This window comes from Lethenteron reissneri, chromosome 69 (assembly GCF_015708825.2).
Source record: "Lethenteron reissneri isolate LAM-NWPU_2019-01 chromosome 69, ASM1570882v1, whole genome shotgun sequence".
NCBI lineage: Eukaryota > Metazoa > Chordata > Hyperoartia > Petromyzontiformes > Petromyzontidae > Lethenteron > Lethenteron reissneri.
This window is the reverse complement of record NC_083847.1, coordinates 3440108-3461475: the sequence shown is the minus strand read 5'-3', so window position 1 is coordinate 3461475 and position 21368 is coordinate 3440108. Positions and strand designations below refer to the sequence as shown.

Genomic DNA, 21368 nt, shown 5'->3' with positions numbered 1-21368 from the left:
CGCTAAGCACCATCTGCCTGTACTGTGAGCACAATGTGCCTTTGGTGATATTGATCAACCGATTATCACTACCGGGTGCAATAACCAGGATAATACTATGTGGCACCTGTTTCACAGTGGAGGTTACAAGATCCCATGATGTGATACACAAGAGCAGGGTCCAAATTTGCCATATTCAGATTTTACCACAAATTATGCATTTGGGATTGCACACACATAGCAGGAATAATCGCCCCTTTACTGGCAGACAAATTACTCGGGTCACTCTTGAAATTAGACTCATCCTAGTCTCTTGAGTTTTCTTCTGGTTTAACAAAATAATTTGAATGATGGACATTTTGATGAGCGGTTACCAATTGCAGTCCTTTTGTTAACAGTGCACTGTACTTGGGTACAGGTAAAAGGTCATTGGGTTCAAGGTGGTGCGATACCCTGCGATACCCTGGCTCGCCAGGAGACGGCAGTATGGCAAATATCTGGACTCCACCTTTTCCATCTGTATGGGATAGTGTTACCTTCTCGCATTCGTGGGTTTTCTCCAAATGCTCAAGTCTCCTCCCACGTGTAAACATTCATTACTTAGCTGACAGCATCCTCATATATTGTGGACCACAGAGCTTGGGCAATAGTTGGCGCCAGCTCACCGCATGGCTGCTGCCTTCCTGCTTGCCTGTCTCTCGTGCCGAGTCCTTCTCTCTCTATGAGACTAAGCGAATATGGTATGGCAGTGACACGTTCCAAATTTAGAATAGTTTCAAGAATAAATATATTTGCACCCAGAGCTTAACAGTGTCAGATTGGTACCCTGGCGTAGCAGTATCCCTTTGATCCACGTGGCCACCTCGATTTTTTTTGTTGACACGAACACTACAGGTAGCACACAAAAAGTGATAGCTAACCTTATGTAAATATCCGGCGGTGAGTCGCTGGTGATTTTAACCATCTGCGTTGCCGATCCCGTCTTGTGACCCTTAGTAGCGGTGACTGTGATGGACATCGTGGAACCCACGATCAGGGCACTCGCATTAGCGATGAACATGGAGCCATTGGTGACGGTGCCGTCTCCGCATCCTGCTGGGGTGGCCGACAGATCTAGCACCAGCGAGCAGTTCCAGGCGAAGCTCAGGTTTCCGGGCAAAATGTCATCATCGGGGTCATATGAAAATTCTCCGGCATCAACCACGAGGTCCTGGTCGTTGCCCACAACCCGAGTGCCTGCTCCGCGGAACGCCACAACGAGCTGAGAGGCTGGCACGTTGATATAGATGGTGCTCGATTTCTCCAGTGAGAAGTTCCCGATGTATCTTCCCTTTGCCGTCACTGAGAACTTCCCAGGACTGAAAAAGTTTGGCGGGAACCTAACGTACCTCGACATGGCGTTGAGCTGCCTGGACGAGCCCTTGGAGAGGTCGGTTGCGATCCAATCGAAAAAGTACATCTGCGCACGGATGCAGAAGCCGTATAACGTCGCTAAACGTACGAGGGCGTCTTTACGAGAAACGGTCCGTGCTCTCGCAAGGCTCACGCTGTTGTCGTCGATGTTTACCGACAGGGTCTTGCAACCCCTGCTGTTCACAGCGACCTCCATGCGCTCATACGTCGCGGAGGCGAAGGGCACCAGCTCGGTGACAGTAACGTTGTATAAACCGAGGAGCGGGAATGTGTACACGAACTCCAGGTCGTTTTGCAAAGGGAACCTTTTAGCGCTGCAGTTGCACACGTAGTCGCAGAGCGCGTGGCCGATCATGATTTTGCTGACGTTGCTGATATCCCACCAGTAGCAGGCGAGGTTGCTGAAGGTGTTGTTGGCGAAGAACTTTATCGATCCGTTAGTGTCGATTGGGATATAGTCTATGAAGGTGGTGTTAATTTTGTGGTAGTTTGCGAGCACCTCAAATCGGAGAGAGACGTTGCCATGCGACGAAGTCGGAGTTAATCGTAAAATGGTCGCGCATGTCATATTGGCAAAGTAGATCTTCACTTTCCTGTACTCGTCAAGATCGACGCTGCTCACCTGTTTGTCACACACAGAGAGGTGTTCATGCAATGGAAAAAAGCAACAATTACAGCAAACCTGTAGAAGCGTGCACCTTATACACAGCCTGACGTAAAAATAACAAAGTCAGATTTACTGCATCCCAGAAATGACGGGGGTTTGTTTGACGCCCAGAAAATTAGAGGGAAAGTTTTTTTAAATTACTTTAATCGTTAACTGCACGGATATATTACATACATGTCAGGCAGTACTGTGTGCTTCAGGTTCCGTGTTTATATTTATTTTCACTCCTATAATTTGGCATACATTTTTTTTTATATTGAGAACATCACAAAGTGCAAATGGTTATTCGGAAATATCAACGGAAATACCTCAAAATAATAAAAATGCACTGCACTGCGTGATCACAAAGGTATGGTTCATCGTTAATGGTGATTAAATGGTAGTTTAAGCAAGGTTGATACAATTACACACAAACACTTTAAGTACTTGGTATGATCCCTTCGGGACTTGTGCATCGCCTATCTTGTCTTTGAAACAACCTTCCTCGTGTCCATCTCAGATATCTGTGCTCAAATACACATCTTGTCTTGAGGAGCTACACAGAGCTCAGCCCTCTGACCCATACAGCATACAGATGATGGCATTGTCTTCATGAATCTCATTTTCTCTACAAACGTATCCTTTCACTTTTAAAAGCGGTTTCCACAACCAATCTAGAAACTCGCCTGCGAGAATAATAATTGTATCTCTCGACCTCCTTCTGACAACCCCTGCACTGTTCACATTACTGCCCAAGTCACAAAGTCCTCTGCTACGGGATCCCTCTTTCCACCTACCGGAAATTGTGAGCGTACCGAAGTGGCCACGTTAATAACTGCTGCAATCAGATTTGCCTTCTGAGTGTCCAGTCTGAGTGGTATCTATGCCCACGCACAAACCAATGAACCCGTGTCATCTGCATTCTAAGTTCTGCACATTCATCTCATCTGCATTGGTGCCTAAATGTTCCACTGTTATGACCGCGTTCTGAATGCATAGTCTATCACGTAGGAGGCAATATACAACCTCGGTTGACACCTGGAGCAACAACATAAAATCCGTTCTGATGTCTCTCCTATTCGAACAAGAGGCCTGAGTACCATCATGAACGTTTTTAAGCACCTGACTTCTCTTACCTGAGATGCCATAATAGAGCCGTTCCCACACCCTCCCTCCCTCCACACAAGAGTAATTCGCCTGCTTAAAGCCTACAAAGTAAACCCGAAGATCTTCCCTATACTCACAACCCGACTCAATCAGCTCACTTACCATAAACCTATGATTACTACAGCCCTCTCTTGTCTCATCGACACTGATTCACTATTACTCAATTTGTCTTATTCTTTATCCTACGTATTAATATCTTTATATGCAGCACACTGTATCAGTGATAACTTATGTCACCTGTATATCCTTGAACACGCTGGTGTTGGAAGCACTGAATATCACAGACGTGACCCACGAGGGTTCCCACTTTTTGGCAAAGTCGACCTCTGGGCTAGATCCTTGCAGAATCACGCCCGTCACATTTACGGGCGTCTTAAAATCCACCTCGATGTAGGAACCGGCATCGATGGCCGGTCTCCAAAACCCGCCAAGGTTGCCCAGCCTGGCCTCGCCTGCGCCCAGTGCTTTGCTGAATTCTGACGAGGCTCGGATGAAGGCATTTGGTAAAAACTTCGATTCCATCCCGACAGGATTTGAGTATTCTAAGCAGGGAGGGTAGGTGGGCAGGTAGGAATATGGTGAGTACAGGGGTGCAACCACTCCGGGCTTTGTGGGTGTCCAGACTACCCCAAATATTTCAAATATGGCTAGAAGACAACTGCAGTATTTTGGACAATAGTCTTTGTATAATTGGGGTTAAGATTGTAATTGAGTTTGCATTTTTCTTCATTCAACAAGACGACATAGATTATGCTTGTTGATGGAACCATTAAATACAAAGTAGTACGTGAATAGTCGGCTCAGTATTTGCATAGGTCACAATTTAGGGCAGCAGGCTGGCACAGTGGCAAAGAGGTAACAATTGTGCCTCACAGAAAGAAGAGCCTGGGTTAATTTCCCGAATCAGGTGCCTTTTGCGGAGAGTTTGTTCTCCCTTTGTTCTGCAAAATGCGTGTGAGAGTATGAGTGTGTGTGAGTAAATGCCGTTAGTATGATCTCCCCCTATTTTGCGTACTTCCCTCTGGATTACCCGCTTTCCTCCCATGGCTAAAGCCATAGACAGTGTGACTGGTATTGGCCAAGTGTCTCAATGCTGAAAATCTACCTACAAATTCCTCATTTGTGATTATAAGCAGAGCAGCAACATCGCTCTCCTCTGCATAAACACTTGGCAGGACCCTCCTGTTAGAGTCTTGAGACTCAGTGAGGCTTTCCTGGATAATCAAGCAGAATTATATACATTAGTTTTAGTAGAACTTTTGTTAGTCATAAAATGGGGTCGGAACTTGACAGATTGTGTCGTCGAACCGGTAATCACCAGGAACCATTCGTGAGTGCCCCCAACTTCTAAAATGTGGCTGTGCCCTCAGGTGAGTAGGTAGATAGGTAGACAGATTGGTAATTAGGCAATGTGCATCGATTAAATGGTAGCCAGAGGTGGGAAGGCTTATGTGCAAAAGGCAAGAACAGCAATGTTATAATATAATTGGTGATATACAAAAAAATCGCCCCAACAACAAAAATTTGAATATTTCATTAATACACCAGTGTTGACAGATCTCAAGTTATTTTGTGTTCATGGACATTTAAAATATATAAAAAGGGTGTATTCACACGTGAATAGATTTACAATGTAACATACTCGTTGGACTGTGCCCAGATCTGCAGCACTAAAGTTATTCTGCTGCTGTCTGCTGCACGCATTTAATTATATGCTTCCATTACGTTAAATAAACAGGAAATTCAACCTCTATAGGCCTCTCACTTCCTCTTTAGTCCCCGCCTTCTTCCTCATTTTTCTCTACCGACTTATTCATTAGGCCAAACCCCTTGCCAATTAGGCCCCACCACTTCCTGATCAGGCCCCAACCGCTTCCTGAATAAGGACCCTGTATCTTTGGGCTGTACACCTTTCCTTTGTTTAGGTCTGGCCCCTTATTCTTTAGACCCCACCCTTACCTTTGTAGGCCCCTCCCCTGGACAAAAACGGGATGGGGCTGGTTTGGGTAGTGATGGTAATTGTGGATGGGGGAGAGTGCATGCGGAAGAGTAGGAGTAGGGTGACTTCACGGCAATGAGATCCCTTTGAACAGCAAAAGAATAATACATTTCACAGAACTTTGTTTTTGCAGACATCTGTCATCGCCCGAAAGCCCTGATGTCCTCCACATTTTTCTCAAAACAAGCTTCTAATACGGTGTCTAAGGTATAGTCAGATAGTGAACATCTATAGAATATGAGTTGTACACCATCTGCACAAATCTTGCGCTGGTTAATTGATGAGATCAGATGTGTAATGGGTCAAATATGCGACATTGTGTTGATCATGCTAAACATTTATCATCAACAGAAAAACCCAACGGGGAATCCCCAGCATATTCTTGGGTCTTTCGGTAAAAAACACGTAGATAGGTTCAAAGAAAATAACAAAACAACAACAAAAACTATGACGTGTCGATCGCAACACAAGCAGTCGTCTTCAGGAAAATTGGGGTAAGCTTCCAAGGCAAACTGTTTATAAGGATTTGAAATGGGCGTAGTCCAAAGGTCAGCAGCCAATGATAATGTAAGTGGTGGACAGCCAACCCGACGTTGGTTGGTTTTCCACCAATCAAAGGGCTGCCAGGTGAAAATTAGCATGTTAAAGAGAGATTAGCATGTTAATGGCAGATCGCAGCGCTGCAACCAAGGTGTCGGCACATGAAGTGACTGTGAAAGTGCAAGTTTGAAATGGGCGTAAAGCACAACTAACATCGGAAGGTGGTAGGATGGGAACATCATAGCCAATTATGACTGAAACTGGTTGAAAACGTCCTTCCAATGATTGCTCAGTTTTACCCATCTTCTCGGTTGAAATTGTGTATGTGTCTATATATACAGTGAGGGAAAAGTATTTGATCTATTGCTGATTTTGTACGTTTGCCCACTGACAAAGAAATGATCAGTCTATAATTTTAATGGTAGGTTTATTTGAACAGTGAGAGACAGAATAACAACAAGAAAATCCAGAAAAACGCATGTTAAAATTTTTATAAATTGATTTGCATTTTAATGAGGGAAATAAGTATTTGACCCCCTCTCAATCAGAAAGATTTCTGGCTCCCAGGTGTATTTTACACAGTTAACGAGCTGAGATTAGGAGCACACTCTTAAAGGGAGTGCTCCTAATCTCAGCTTGTTACCTGTATAAAAGACACCTGTTCACAGAAGCAATAAATAAATCAGATTCCAAACTCTCCACCATGGCCAAGATCAAAGAGCTCTCCAAGGATGTCAGGAACAAGATTGTAGACCTATACAAGGCTGGAATGGGCTACAAGACCATCGCCAAGCAGCTTGATGAGGTGACAACAGTTGTTGCGATTATTCGCAAATGGAAGAAACACAAAAGAACTGTCAATCTCCCTCGGCCGGGGGCTCCATGCAAGATATCACCTCGTGGAGTTGCAATGATCATGAGAACGGTGAGGAATCAGCCCAGAACTACACGGGAGGATCTTGTCAATGATCTCAAGGCAGCTGGGACCATAGTCACCAAGAAAACAGTTGGTAACACACTACGCCGTGAAGGACTGAAATCTTTTAGCGCCCGCAAGGTCCCCCTGCTCAAGAAAGCACATATACATGCCCATCTGAAGTTTGCCAATGAACATCTGAATGATTCAGAGGACAACTGGGTGAAAGTGTTGTGGTCAGATGAGACCAAAATGGAGTTCTTTGGCATGTTGCCTATGACCCCAAGAACACCATCCCCACCGTCAAACATGGAGGTAGAAACATTATGCTTTGGGAGTGTTTTTCTGCTAAGGGGACAGGACAACTTCATCGCATCAAAGGGACGATGGACAGGGCCATGTACCGTCAAATCTTGAATAAGAACCTCCTTCTCTCAACCAGGGCATTGAAAATGGGTCGTGGATGGGTATTCCAGCATGACAATGACCCAAAACACACGGCCAAGGCAACAAAGGAGTGGATCAAGAAGAAGCACATTAAGGTCCTGGAGTGGCCTAGCCAGTCTCCAGACCTTAATCCCATAGAAAATCTGTAGAGGGAGCTGAAGGTTCGAGTTGCCAAACGTCAGCCTCGAAACCTTAATGACTTGGAGAAGATCTGCAAAGAGCAGTGGGACAAAATCTCTCCTGAGATGTGTGCAAACCTGGTGGCCAACTACAAGAAACGTCTGACCTCTGTGATTGCCAACAAGGGTTTTGACACCAAGTATTAAGTCATGTTTTGCAGAGGGTCACAATACTTATTTCCCTCATTAAAATGCAAATCAATTTATAACATTTTTGACAAGCATTTTTCTGGATTTTGTTGTTGTTATTCTGTCTCTCACTGTTCAAATAAACCTATCATTAAAATTATAGACTGATCATTTCTTTGTCAGTGGGCAAACGTACATAATCAGCAGGGGATCAAATACTTTTTTCCCTCATGGTATGGATGGCTTCATGAACGAATCTTTGTTGATAGCCAGTGGGCTTGCAAGAAGAAGCCAGATCCACACATCAAAAAGGTAGACGTAGTCAAGACTGTTATCAATCAAAGTAACAGTCCAATTTCAGACAGCCTAAACTTGGTTCTAGCCAAAGGGTTGAATTTCGCAGTCACCCCTAAACGCATCCCAGTTGATGATATCATTGCTCTCTTCCACACGGACGGACGTCGAGTGGATGCCTGCATGGCATCTGTTTCAAATTACTGTATGAAAACATTGGCTACAACTGGAGATAAGGGAAAACCCACAAGTTGAAGGGGTACCTTCAGCTTGTTTGTAGCATGTTCCATTCCAGGTGAAGTAAGTGTTGGTGAGGCAGTGTCTCACCAGAGTCGGTACATCAGCATTCAGTCCTTGTTTGACCAAATCTTCAATGATTGCAATGGTGTCAAGCACAGGAACTTTGGTAAACAAAGAGACCACATAGAAACTAACGAGCAAATCACATGGAGATCGTGAGATGTCCTTAATTAACGATACCAAGTGAGCTGAGTTGAGTACAGCTGAGGTGGTCTTACCAGTGAAAATGTTGTAAGGTCTCAGACAGACATCGGGCCAGTTTGTTGGTGGGTGAGTCAATGGTGGAGACGATAGGACGAAGGGGTGTCTCTTCTTTATGGATTTTTGGTAAGCCATACAATCTGGGTGGTCTAACAGCAGAGGGTTTTAAGGATAACCACTTGGTTGGTTCGATCAAAGATGTCGAATCAGTGATGATATTGTTGGTTTTCGTAACCAGGCGGTTGGTGGGATCTCTTTTAATTTTGGTATAGCTACCATCATATTAAGTATGTCCTGAATTTTGTTATTGTATGTGGTTTTGTCCATGATAACTGTGGCATTGCCCTTGTAGGGTGAAAGGATGACGATGTCATCTCTCTTTTTTAATTGAAAAAGCTCAAAGCGCTCATCTTTACTGATGTTGCTAATAGGTGTCTTAGCGTTTTTGAGGATTGCAGCAATTTCCGATCTTGCCACGTCTGCAGTAATGTGTCCCAATCCCATAAGGGCTACATCGACCTGGGCAATCATATCATCAACTGGGATGTGTTTAGGGGTGACTGCGAAATTCAACCCTTTGGCTAGAACCGATTTTAGGCTGTCTGAAATTGGAGTGTTACTCTGATTGATAACAGTCTTGTCCACGTCTAACTTTTTGATGTGTGGATCTGGCTTCTTCTTGCAAGCCCACTGGCTATCAACAAAGATTCTTCATGAAGCCATCCATATACTGTATATAGACATAGACACAATTTCCACCGAGAAAATGGGTACAAACTGAACATTGGAAGGACGTTATCAACCAGTTTTAGTCATAATTGGCTATGATGTTCCCATCCTACCACCTTCCGATGTTAGTTGTGCTTTACGCCCATTTCAAACTTGCGCTTTCACAGTCACTTCGCGCGCTGACCCTTTGGTTGCGGCACTGCGATCTTCCATTAACATGCTAAACTCTCTTTAACATGCTAATTCTCACCTGGCAGCCCTTTGGTGAAAAACCAACCACCGTCGGGTTGGCTGTCCAGCACTTACAATATCATTGGCTGCTGACATTTGGGCTACGACTATTTGCAAACCTTTATAAAAAGTTTGCCTTGGAAGCTAACCCCAATTTTCCTCAAGACGACCGCTTATGTTGCGATCGAAACGTCGAAGTTTTCTTTGTTATTTTTGTTATTTTCTCTGAACGTATCTACGTGACTCTACCGAAAGACCCAATAATATGAATTCCTGCAGACACGAACGCTTTAAGTCAAGATTTAATCCCCCAGCAGGTTTTTTTTCACATCAAGATTAAGATCTACTTTGTTTGGCCATGAGTTTCCACACAACTCTGATGGTCACCGGATTGTATCAGAGATAGTGGCTCTCACAAATTACTATTGTTGTGGGGAGTGGTTACACAATGGTTTTAAACACTGAGACATTAACTTGCTGACCTCAGTTTGATTCATTGCCCATGGCTAACAGCAGTGGCGAGCGATATCTGAGGATGTATACCCGGCCAACGTTTTTCTATCACCTCTTTTCTGCTGTACTATCGTGCAGAGGTGGGACAAAGTCATTGTTATGCAAGTCCAAGTCGAGTCTGAAGTCATCAAATTCATGACTCGAGTCTGACTCGAGTCCAAGTCACATGACTCGAGTCCACACCTCAGAGGTGGGACAAAGTCATTGTTATGCAAGTCCAAGTCGAGTCTGAAGTCATCAAATTCATGACTCGAGTCTGACTCGAGTCCAAGTCACATGACTCGAGTCCACACCTCTGCTATCGTGCCACGCTGGGCCAGTGTCGAGCCAGCCCAGCATAGCTCAGGAGGCACGGCACCAGGTTATTTTTCCACTTAAAAAGCCCAGCCATTTGTGTGCTGTCAACTTTGCAAGTAACGAACGAGTCATTTGGACGATGCGGTGACACTGTGTCCGAGTGTACTGACGGACGTTCGCACACAACAAATGCATCGTTAGCCCCACCCCTGGCCCCGTTTAGCCCCAGCCACATTTATATGTCTTGAGGCCAGCGTATCACAGTGTTTTTACAGTCTGGCACAGCAAATAGTCAATGAAAAACAACCTGGACCGTGAAGCTCGGATGTGCCAGTGGAAGAGCGGTATAAGAGATGACAGAGTTGGTCTATGCAAAAGTATTTACCTGTGCTGAAGAAGAAGCGAGCTCTCTCCTTGAACGTGCCATGCTGGAGAGTGTAACCGTCACTTTTCACGCAGATGTAATCGCTGCTTGACAAAGGCCTCCACAATTTCATTGCCTGGCGCTGGAATATAACAGTCCTGGCGAATGAGCAATCATCGAAGCTCAAGTCCAATGTTGAGGAAAGCGTGAGGCATTTTCCACTGAGCACGTGCTGCAGCGTCCGATTTGCCCTGTGCGCAAAGGGTTCGGTGCAAGCCTCCATGCGCTTTAGTGTGATCAGTGACGGTGCGCTGCCGAGTGTTACACACCATCTTTCTCTACCTAATGGCAAATCTTTATTGATACACAGGCAGCCCATGTTACGGATGTCAGGACCTGCAAAACAACAAGAACGTTGCATTGACTGTCAGTTGGAAAGCCAATGCCTGGCAGGCCCTTGAGCCAGCACCTCGAGGCGTCTGTATTCAAGCACTGGCTCTGGGTGCTCGGGGAGTTGCGATACCGGTCACGTGCCATGGCTAAAAGTCACGTGGGCAGCGAACGCAACCTCAGGTTCATATTCTTAGGTTTTTTCGGTAAAGTCACGTAGGTAAAAATTTTAAATTAATAAAAGTAAAATTAAAGAATATGAATCCTTGCAGTCACGAAAGCTTCAAATCTAAAGCTTTAAATCTAGAAGCAACCTCAGGTTGTCCAGCCAAAAAAACTCTCGTGCATCCTCAAAGGAGTCCATGGCACGTTACAACGTCGTAGTAATGTAACAATTGTGGTCAGGACCACTTGTAGGTTTAAAGTAGCCGGTGATACTTAATATCACAATGCGAAAAATAATAATGAAAAACATTGACACCACCTTTAACATTATTAACTTCACTCATATAATCAACGTATAACATTGATATACTTTCCTCAGCCACAGACCTGCTTACACTCACGGAGAGATAATGTCACAATGACCATGTGGGATGGAAGTTTTTGTCTTCCCAGGAAACCCACGGGCTGCTGCAGTAGGATGACGTTTTCCTAATCAACGGCTCTTGCCTCAGGGACGGTTACGATCTCACGATGGCTTTGACTTACAATTTGCCTTCTCTCATGCCATATAATGTCTAGTTAAAATATTTGCCTGCCAAATGTATGAGTTATCTTAAGATAATTTTCTATACTTAGGCCCTACGTCTGGTGACAGCCCAGAACTGCTCACTGGTACTGCATATTGTATTCTTGTGCATGATGGCAGCAGCGATACGTTTAGGAGATCGGTGCCAATGTGAAGGTTTGCTGCTGGCAACGACGAGAGGACTGCAGGAGAGAGTTTGCATCGTTTTGCTGTTCCTAGTCCAGTGAAGGAGTGAAGACTATAGGGGTTTACTATATGAGCCATAGTTTGGGTTGCATGGCCACAATCGCACTGCTGTGGCCTGGCTTTCATTTTACATGCGTGAAGGAGATGTGCGCTATCGGCCTGTTGAAATTCTGATGTGATTGATGGCTACACCAGTATATTGGAGGAATGGCGAAAGCTAAGAGGGGCGATGTTTGGGTCTTGAATGAACTGTTAATTCTGGATGTCGGCTCTTTTCCACTGTGTTCACCATCAGCATTCTTCTGGATCTGGGTGAGATTCTAGGATGGTGACCGCAGTGCGATCCCAGAAAGGGGTTGGGACTTGAGTCAGTGATGAAGAACATTGTTGAGGTTGGTGATGGCGGGTAGTTGTTGACAAGAAATCGTGTAACTCCCTTTCAGTGTGTTATATTATGCCTATGCATTATGCAGGATTAGCAGCAGCATGTCTCTGCAGACATCATGTCTTCAGACAAAACAATGCCATTGGAAATGCCAGCTCACGTTAGAGAACGGACTCTACAAGAGTAAGCATCAAGTAGCAATACAACAGATTGTTTTCCTTTTGTGCTCAGGGTGAGATGTGCCAAATTCAGGTATCAATAAAAATGCATGAAGAGTTGAACCAGATCACTACAAACTGGAGCAGTACTTCGAAAGCGGTGAGCAGTGGCCCACCAGGTGTGCTGGGAATTATTTTGTGAGTTTTTGGAGAGGAAAGACCTTCAAGACCCCACCCCTCACCTCCCACCCCCTCAATCAGTCGCCTTGGCACAGCACGGAAGCAGACTGCCATCAGCCCCCACCCCTGGCCCTTTCAACTCCCTCGCATGAGCAGTTGGGCAAACAAATACAAAGCCTTAACAGACTGTTGGGGCAAGTTCTGTTAGTGAGCACCTATGTAGGCCAGCACGGCACACGAGGGGGTAGGAGACCATCACCACGCCCGGCCGCCTTTGTTTCCACAGTGGCGATGTTTACACACTGTACCGAGTACTCATCTGACGCTAAACCGATATAGAGGAGGCCCAGGACCGGTTTAGATAATCATCAAAAATGTTGGCCGTGAGCGGGAATCGAAGTCGGATCGACGGTTTCCTAGTGCAACGCGATAACCACTGCGCCACAGCTCCCCATAAACAGAGACACACACAGGCAGACACGGAGACAGACGTGGAGACACTCACGCAGTTTGGGAAATTCTTGTACTGATTATGTCAGTGCCACTTGATTTCCTTGTTCTTAACAAGATTGGTATAAGTGTAGGGGTGTTACAGAAGGAAAACGGACGATTACACAGGGGTGTCCACATCCACAAACGGTTACCACCCTGGGGGGCTGTGGGAGGATGCTGTGATCCCATACAGCCCCGCCCCTCGGTGGCAAGTTGGTATAAAAATCGGAGAGCCAGAGAGCTCGAGGCAGACGTTGGGAACGGGTCAAGATGAAGAACCAGTGAAGATTGAAGGCCAGCTAGCTAGTCCCTGGAACTCCTCTGGTCGCTGTCCTTCTAAGGGCCGCCTAGAGCAAGCCAGTGGTGCGACTCCAGAGCCGCGAAGGTCGACGTCCTTCTAAGGGCCGACTTCGTGTGGCTGGTAGTCGAGATCTGTGCCTAGCCAGGGCCAGATCAGGTAGTCTCCTTGAGAGGACGGGTGGCAGCTAGCCTGGGAGTGCTTACTGTTAATAAACGGGTGAAGAGGCCGCTACCTCTTCAGTTATATGCTGTACCTACGTAAGTGTTAATAAACGGGTGTTGCCTCAAGCTCGACCGTCCCTGTCGTCACTACATAAGCAAGGGAGTGTGAATTCTCTCTCAGCTGTAATGCATTCCCACACACCGGAGCACAGGGTGAGTTTTTTTTGTTTAGTGTAGCAGGGAAGATTGACCCAGCTTAACAGAGAAACCCAGTTCGATCATAGACGGCTGAAATCCCGGATTCGAACCCAGGATCCCAGCGGTGTTGGCTAAGTGCATGGAGCTGTACTTACTGCGTTGAAGACTTTTAACAGCAGGGTTCTTGACACTGCGGTGGATGTCTATGATGACAATGGAGAACGAGGATAGATCCACTTGCCAGTCATTCACGTAGGCGACCGATAAGGTCATAAAGTGTTCTAAATCCATCGTCGTAGAGTTTGCGGCACCGTCACCACTTGGCTGATTGTAGGAAAGTTTGAGGACGCAACTATAGTTGGAGCTACATGAAAGAACTTCGTAGAGATTACCAGAAAGGAGTAGTGCATCGAAAGTATCTGTGGTTGTGTTAATCATACGTATGATCGCGACTCTGTCGAACGAGGCGTTCAGAGTAACTGGCAGGGAGGGAGGGAATGAAAAACGCGTTAAGGTGGCTTCACACGGGGGACACTCCGCACACCTCACGCAATGGCAACTCAAGCTAATTGACGACGTGGCACACCGCTGTCATTTACATTCACAGCCATTTGTCAAAGCACTGCTGGATGAAGGACACCATGTCGTGCCATCCATGTGAGTTGTTAGATCCGTGCTTCACCGTGCTCGTCGGCGTGGATTGGTGCAGGGATCGGTTGACATATAATGCCACTGCTGATGTTAGTCCCAGCCAGGATTGAACTCAGCCAGGTTCAATATAAGTGTATATAGATTAAACTTGTAACATGCAGCACAATAATCACTTTTGTCGAGAGAGAACGGCTCAGAGGTTCGGGGAGCAACTACAGACAAGCAGGAAGGCAGCCACTCTGTGAACCAGCACCAACTATTGTCCAAGCTCTGCGGTCCTCTATATATGAAGGTGTTATCGAACATTTAATGAGTGTTTGCACCCGAGCGAAAATCGATGCACCTGGAGAAAACCCACTCGCGCGAGAGGGTAACATTCTATCCCATAAAGATCGAAGAGGTCGGGTCCACATTTGCTGTAGCCCCTTCTGGCGAGCTAGGATATGACTAATGCTCAACAGGCCATGTGCATAGCCGCCGCCTGATTATAATATAGACCACATAAATATTGTGCGAAAATGAGAGTTTTATTTGAAGGTCATTTCATTCCACAATTACCTTGGAGTGACATGGAGCTTTCGATTTCATAAGGTTGCTGCAGGATGCGTCCATAATCCAATAAGAGTGAAATTACATCATCTGAGTAAGAAAAAGAAATATTGACAAATGAGGATATTTATACAGCAAGATTAGTTATGTCAAAACCTCTTCAACGCACGTGAGAAAATGTCTTCTAAACCCAGAGGAGAGAGTGTCTCCACTGAACTCCTTAAAACCCTCTGCTGCTAGACCACCCAGATTGTATGACTTACCAAAAATCCATAAAGAAGGGACACCCCTTCGTCCTATCGTCTCCACCATCGACTCACCCACCAACAAACTAACCCGATTTCTGTCTGAGACCTTACAACCATTCACTGGTAAGACCACCTCAGCTGTACTCAACTCAGCTCACTTGGTATCGTTAATTAAGGACATCTCACGATCTCCATGTGATTTGCTCGTTAGTTTCGATGTGGTCTCTTTGTTTACCAAAGTTCCTGTGCCTGACACCATTGCAATCATTGAAGATTTGGTCAAACAAGGACTGAATGCTGATGTACCGACTCTGGTGAGACACTGCCTCACCAACACTTACTTCACCTGGAATGGAACATTCTACAAACAAGTTGAAGGTACCCCTTATCTCCAGTTGTAGCTAATGTTTTCATAGAAAATTTTGAGACAGGTGACATCCAGGCATCCACACTACGTCCGTCCTTTTGGAAGAGGTACATAGATGACACGTTCGTCATATGGCCACATGGCCGACCAGCTCTAAACCAATTCCTCAACCACATCAATTCCATACACCCAGCCATCAACTTCACAATGGAGGTGGAAAAGGATGTCAAGTTACCATTCTTGGATGGGTTAATCGAAAAGAGACCAGATGGCTCAATGGGACACTGTCTACAGGAAAGCCACCCATACAGATGCCTACCTAAAACCTGACTCCCACTACCACCCATCCCAGAAGAATTTCCTCATCAAAACTCTACACCATAGAGCTCGATTTATTTCTGACCATCATCACCTAGCCAGTGAACTGGAATACCTACACCAAGCTCTCAAGATGAATGGATATTCAGACTACAATCACCCAACCAGTGGGAAAGAACCATCTGAGGACCCAATCAAAACCATCACATTGCCATACATTGCAGGGATCACCGATAAGATTTACAAAATCATGAACAAACACATGATCCAGGTTCGATTTAACACAGTACATAAAATTTGGGATCTGATCCCATCTGTGAAGGATGTGATCCATGGCATGCAATATCCCGGCGTCTACAAACTAAGCTGTGTCTGTGGCAGTAGTTACATTTGGGAAACTAAGAGATATGTCTCGTACAGTGTTCGTGAACATAAGGCAGATCTGAACCACGGTAGGACCAATACCTCGGCCGTGTCTTATCATTGTTTTAATGCAGTAGGCTCACACGAAATTGATTTCTCAAAGACGAAGGTACTTTGCAAACCCAGTGGCTATCAACAAAGTTTCGTTCATGAAGCCATCCATATATATATAGACACAGACACATTATATTTTTTGCGACCTAGAATTGTAATGTATTGCTTACGGTTGGTAGCTCAGCTTATTTAGAGTATATTTAGCATACTGATGATACTATGTAGTTTATACTTTAGCTTTTTACGTGGTTGTTTAGTTACTGCAGCTACATACTATTAACATTTCTTCTCTTTATTAATGCTACCCCTACCCCCTCCCTTTGATGCTGCTAATCCTGCATAATGCATAGGCATAATATAACTTTGAAAACCCCCCGCCCACCTCCTACACATTTCACAAATTAGCACTATTCGCATTCCTGCATTTCCCATAAATATGCTAAAATTCCTCTTGATATGCAGATTCTTTTGTCAAGGCGCATTCCCCCCCCCCTTCCAACCCAGCTTAAATAGACGCTCCAAGCATGGTGGTGTTTCATTTAGATGCTGTCGCCTCGACAGACCTGGTCTTCACCTGAGGACGGCTGCTTGTGTTGTGGCCGAAACGTTGTGATAATTATTTTATTATGTTTTATTTTTATTATTTTATTACTTCCCTTCTACGTGACTTTACCGAAAGAACCAAGAAGATGAATCCCTACAGTCACGAAAGATTTAAATCGAAATTTAGGTGTTAAGATGTTAAAACACCAAACTGAAACCTTTAACAAGGAATCATGTCTGCATTAACCACAATACTTGTGGTTAGAATGTAAACAAAAAAACATACTCTGATAATATATGCATTGTCTTTTAAACTGATTGGTCAACACCAGAGACAGCTTTCTTTGGAACCATAAGGCATCCTCTGGTCTAACACCTTTTTAGACTAATCCACCAGCAAGGAGACGGAATCCAAAGGCCAACATCATTCGTTGGGATGCGACGCTGCCAGAACCCTTTGGATATAAACGCAGGCCCTGATCCATTCCACGACAGAGCACTCGCACCGTGCCCATCTGATCCAGCGGCTGTGACTGCCAGGCTCGACTCAAATCAATGCTGCTGCCATTGCCGTGTGCAGAGAGCAACTCCTACAATCGGCAGCCAGCGCTCGCGGACATCCCCACCGCTGCTGCAACTCTTAAGGGATCGCAAGCAGATCTTGGAAAGTCCAAATCTCCCCCCCCCCCTCACATTATTATCATCAAATCACACTGTAACTCTCCTTCCAGTTGAAATCAAGACATCCTTTTTGGACACATGCCTAGTCTACTCTTCTGTCAGCCGAAAAGGATATCTGTGCTACCTGTTGGTGTGAGACACGATGGAACAAGTGGTGTCCCAAACAAGACCCTCCTTAAAGACCTAGTGGATAAACATTCCTGGTTTCTCTCTGCTGTCACAACGACAGTGGTGACCACTCTCAACCGCGTTCCAACAGCCAAATACACGGGGAGGTGTGGATATTAGCTCCATAAACGGTCAGGGACCCCAGCAAACGGTGTATGCGGTGAGTTACAATTCATCAGGCGTTCATCACTGATGACTACCCCAATACAACCACACGTGTTCTGGTGGAACAAGCAGACTACGCCACTCAGCTACCACCCCAGATGATGCAGTGGAATGGCTTCCATAATTTAAAGTACAATTATAGTCCGATGCTTTTTTCAATGTCCATGAGAAAGAAGAAGATTGTGAAGATGAAATACTGTATACCATTACTCACCATCAGATAATTCATCAGGTAAAGATGATATTCTACTTCCAAGCTCCTGCTGTATGCTGTTTGCTGCATGAGCAGATGCAGATGACAGTTTTTTCAATACAGATTCATGAGATCAATACCTAGACTCCTACTATTAAATAATTAATGATTGTTGAAGTGACACAATTAAAAGCGAGCTCCTTAGATCGGCGATTCTCAAACTTCGTGTCATTTTCACGCTACTAGACCTGTCCACCGTCTACGTACTAACACCACCAAAGATGTTTCATATTTTATTAAATAATTAACACGCATATTCAAATGTCTTTTTTTACCTCGTTGGAACTCAAGAGACCAGTATAAGTGTATGATTCAAGAGTGATCAGCGTCTCCAAAATTACTCGAGCGAAACATAGACAATAAAGTACCGTGATGAACCAAATAGAAATCAGAGCAGAGACAGTCAGATAGAGATCATAGCAGAGACAGCCATAGAGAGAGCATAGCAAAAACAGTCAAATAAAGATAATAACAGAGACGGACAAATATAGATCAGAGCAGAGATCAGCCAGATAGAGATCATAGCAGAGACAGCCAGATAGAGATCATTAGCAGAGACAGCCAGATAGAGATCATAGCAGAGACAGCCAGATAGAGATCATAGCAGAGACAGCCAGATAAAGATCATAGCAGAGACAGCCAGATAGAGATCATAGCAGAGACATCCAGATAGAGATCATAGCAGACACAGCCAGATAGAGATCATAGCAGACACAGCCAGATAGAGATCATAGCAGAGACAGCCAGTTAGAGATCATAGCAGAGACAACCAGATAGAGATCATAGCAGAGACAGTCAGATAGAGATCATAGCACACACAGACAGATAGAGATCATAGCAGATACAGCCAGATAGTGATCATTAGCAGAGACAGCCAGATAGAGATCATAGCAGAGACAGCCAGATAGAGATCATAGCAGACACAGCCAGATAAAGATCATAGCAGAGACAGTCAGATAGAGATCATTGCAGACAACTGGATATGAATCAGAACACAGACAAAGATGTTACAGGATAAATAATAAATACTACATTAATGGAATAAACATCAAATTAAGCACATTGTCCATAACGAAAGTTAGCTTGGGAAATTCTACAATGAAAAAAACGTTCATAAGTATAATTAAGTAATGGAAATGTTACCATTGATTTCAGGTGATAATTGCACGAAAACTATATACAAGCAAGGTTACATGTAAAATACAATTGCCAGTGAAATAATCATGCTGAATCGAAAATGTAAGACCACATTGTGAAAAAGGTGGATGAGTTAATAAGGACATGTTAACAGCGATGAAATTCCAGGAGTCTTTATGGCATGAACACGAAAAAAATTAGAACCATGTGATGTGATCTGTCTTGGGTAGCATGCACGTTGGTACATGTGGAGCAACCCAGGAATCTGAGAATTTGTGATTGGGAAAGAACGCTGTGGAGAGGCCATAAGCTGCATTGAGTGTGCATGCATCTTAGGGGCGCTGCAGTGGCGAGATGTCAAAAACTGCGCCTGGTATACAGGTCGTGGGTTCAATCCCGACACTGACGCCTGCATATTTCGAGTTTGCGTATTCTCCCGCAGGTCGTGTGGATTTTACTCCGGGTCCTTCGGTTTTTATTCACACTTAGAAACATGCGTTTTAGAGTATTTGGCTGCTATAAATGTTGTGGGCAGGTCGCGTCTGAAAAAGAGCTCACTAGCTCGGTGGGCCTTACTTGGTAAACTAAACGTAGTAAATATTAAGTAGATTAGCTCGGCCCAATGAGTGCCCCCTCAAAATTGGGAGAGGGTAATATCCGGTTTTTGAGTAAAGTTTTACAGTTATGAGTTGAATAACGGATGTTAAAAAAATAAGATTCAATGAATCCAAAGTTATTTGTAGGGGGCGGTGTGACTACGATTCCAGCACATTCTAGAATACAAGGTGGCAGCTATCGCAAATTTCCTTGTAGAAGACAAGGAAAATAATTTGATGAATAAACAATAAAAATGTCCCCATCTGGTCCAGGCTGTGGTGGCGCGGTATTCTAAACAGTCGCACCTCATGCCATATTCACATCCTATTAATTGTCATGAATGCTCATTGAATAATCGAGTTGCTTTAATTGTACATTGCCTTCATTGCTCCGACTAAATATCATGGGATATAGTGGAGTATGTTGTTGACTAAGAGTTGAATTTTAGAATAATATAGGTTTGCTATGTTATCTCTTGAAGTTTTTCATCAGTACATACTACCTGCTGTGACGAGGTTCAGATACACTGTTATTGATGAAAATACAGAATGAAAATTTTAAAAGTGCCCAAAAAAGCATGCAAAGGTGCATGCTTGAAATAAAATTGAGAGACCAAAAGAGAAACATGAATTTGACAGCATACGCAGGTTCATGACATCATTATCCAAACTGTTATGTATGTGTGGACGGTGAACTTTTTTCACGTCGTATGTAGCCAACTCTACTAATCGGAGGTGCAGGGGAAGAACGACGATGATAAGTCAGGGGGCGTGGGCTGGACGCGTCATGGGCATGAAGGGTGAAGGTCAACGCACGAGGCTGGCGACAGAACGGCAGCCCAAGGAGGGGCCACGCCCGTTAGAATGACCACCACGGAGTAACACGTGGGAGGGGCAGGGGCTGTCATCCAGCAGTGGGTGGATCATGGCCCTTGTTGTTGCTAATGACGATGGCTCACTCGTGTGGCGACGATCATTCGCAACGCATGGCCTTGTGTACAGTGTACGGTGTGCTGCTGTTCACCACAAGCCGATCCGTTGTCCGTCAAAAAGCGAGTCCAGTCGCCAATGGTGACTGCAGCCCAGAAGAATACACAAGTAGTCTTCAGGGAGGGCAGATACAAGTTGCGATGAACCCATGTGGAGTCTGGAACAGAGCAGATTTAATACAGATAAAAAAACACGTCGTCTCAAGTGAAGTATTTGAAAGAGCACGTCAAGAGTGCGGCCTGCCAAGAAGGAGATACTGAGAGGCTCCAGGTAATGAGAGACTCGGGCCAGGTTAAGACAAATCCATCATGGAGCAGCTGATGACGCTCCTGGAGCCCGCCAGGCAGTACGCCAAAGCCCGACCGCAAAGAGAGTTTCAAAATATCGCAATGGCAACGGAAGTTGGCTTTGCCATCATGGGCTTCATCAGCTTCTTCGTGACTCTCATCCATACTCCCTTCAACTACGTTATTGTTGATAGGTTAAGATCAACTGGAGTTCTACCTTTAAAGAGATGCCGTCACTCCTGGAGCTAATTTTATAAACTTTAATAGTGGAAATTCCATAATGTTGCCAAATGTGTCAAATTTTTTACCAGCAGTTTTTGACATTCAGTTTTGTCTTGACTTACGAATAAAGCCCATGTGAGTGTTGAAAAAAAAAACACACACATCGTCTT

At 44.7% G+C, this 21368-nt stretch overlaps 1 protein-coding gene across 1 annotated transcript in view; it reads right to left on the bottom strand.

Annotated features, from left to right (window-relative positions):
• The window catches only part of LOC133360632 (uncharacterized), a 102398-nt gene that overhangs the window by 75227 nt on the left and 5803 nt on the right, over nt 1-21368 (bottom strand). The window contains exons 4-10 of the mRNA XM_061579429.1: nt 20724-20846; nt 17928-17990; nt 14756-14836; nt 13702-14025; nt 10366-10740; nt 3443-3747; nt 900-2014 (exon numbers count right to left, since the gene is read on the bottom strand). Coding sequence (XP_061435413.1) covers nt 900-2014; nt 3443-3747; nt 10366-10740; nt 13702-14025; nt 14756-14836; nt 17928-17990; nt 20724-20846 — 2386 coding nt within the window. The remainder of the gene's footprint in view (nt 1-899; nt 2015-3442; nt 3748-10365; nt 10741-13701; nt 14026-14755; nt 14837-17927; nt 17991-20723; nt 20847-21368) is intronic.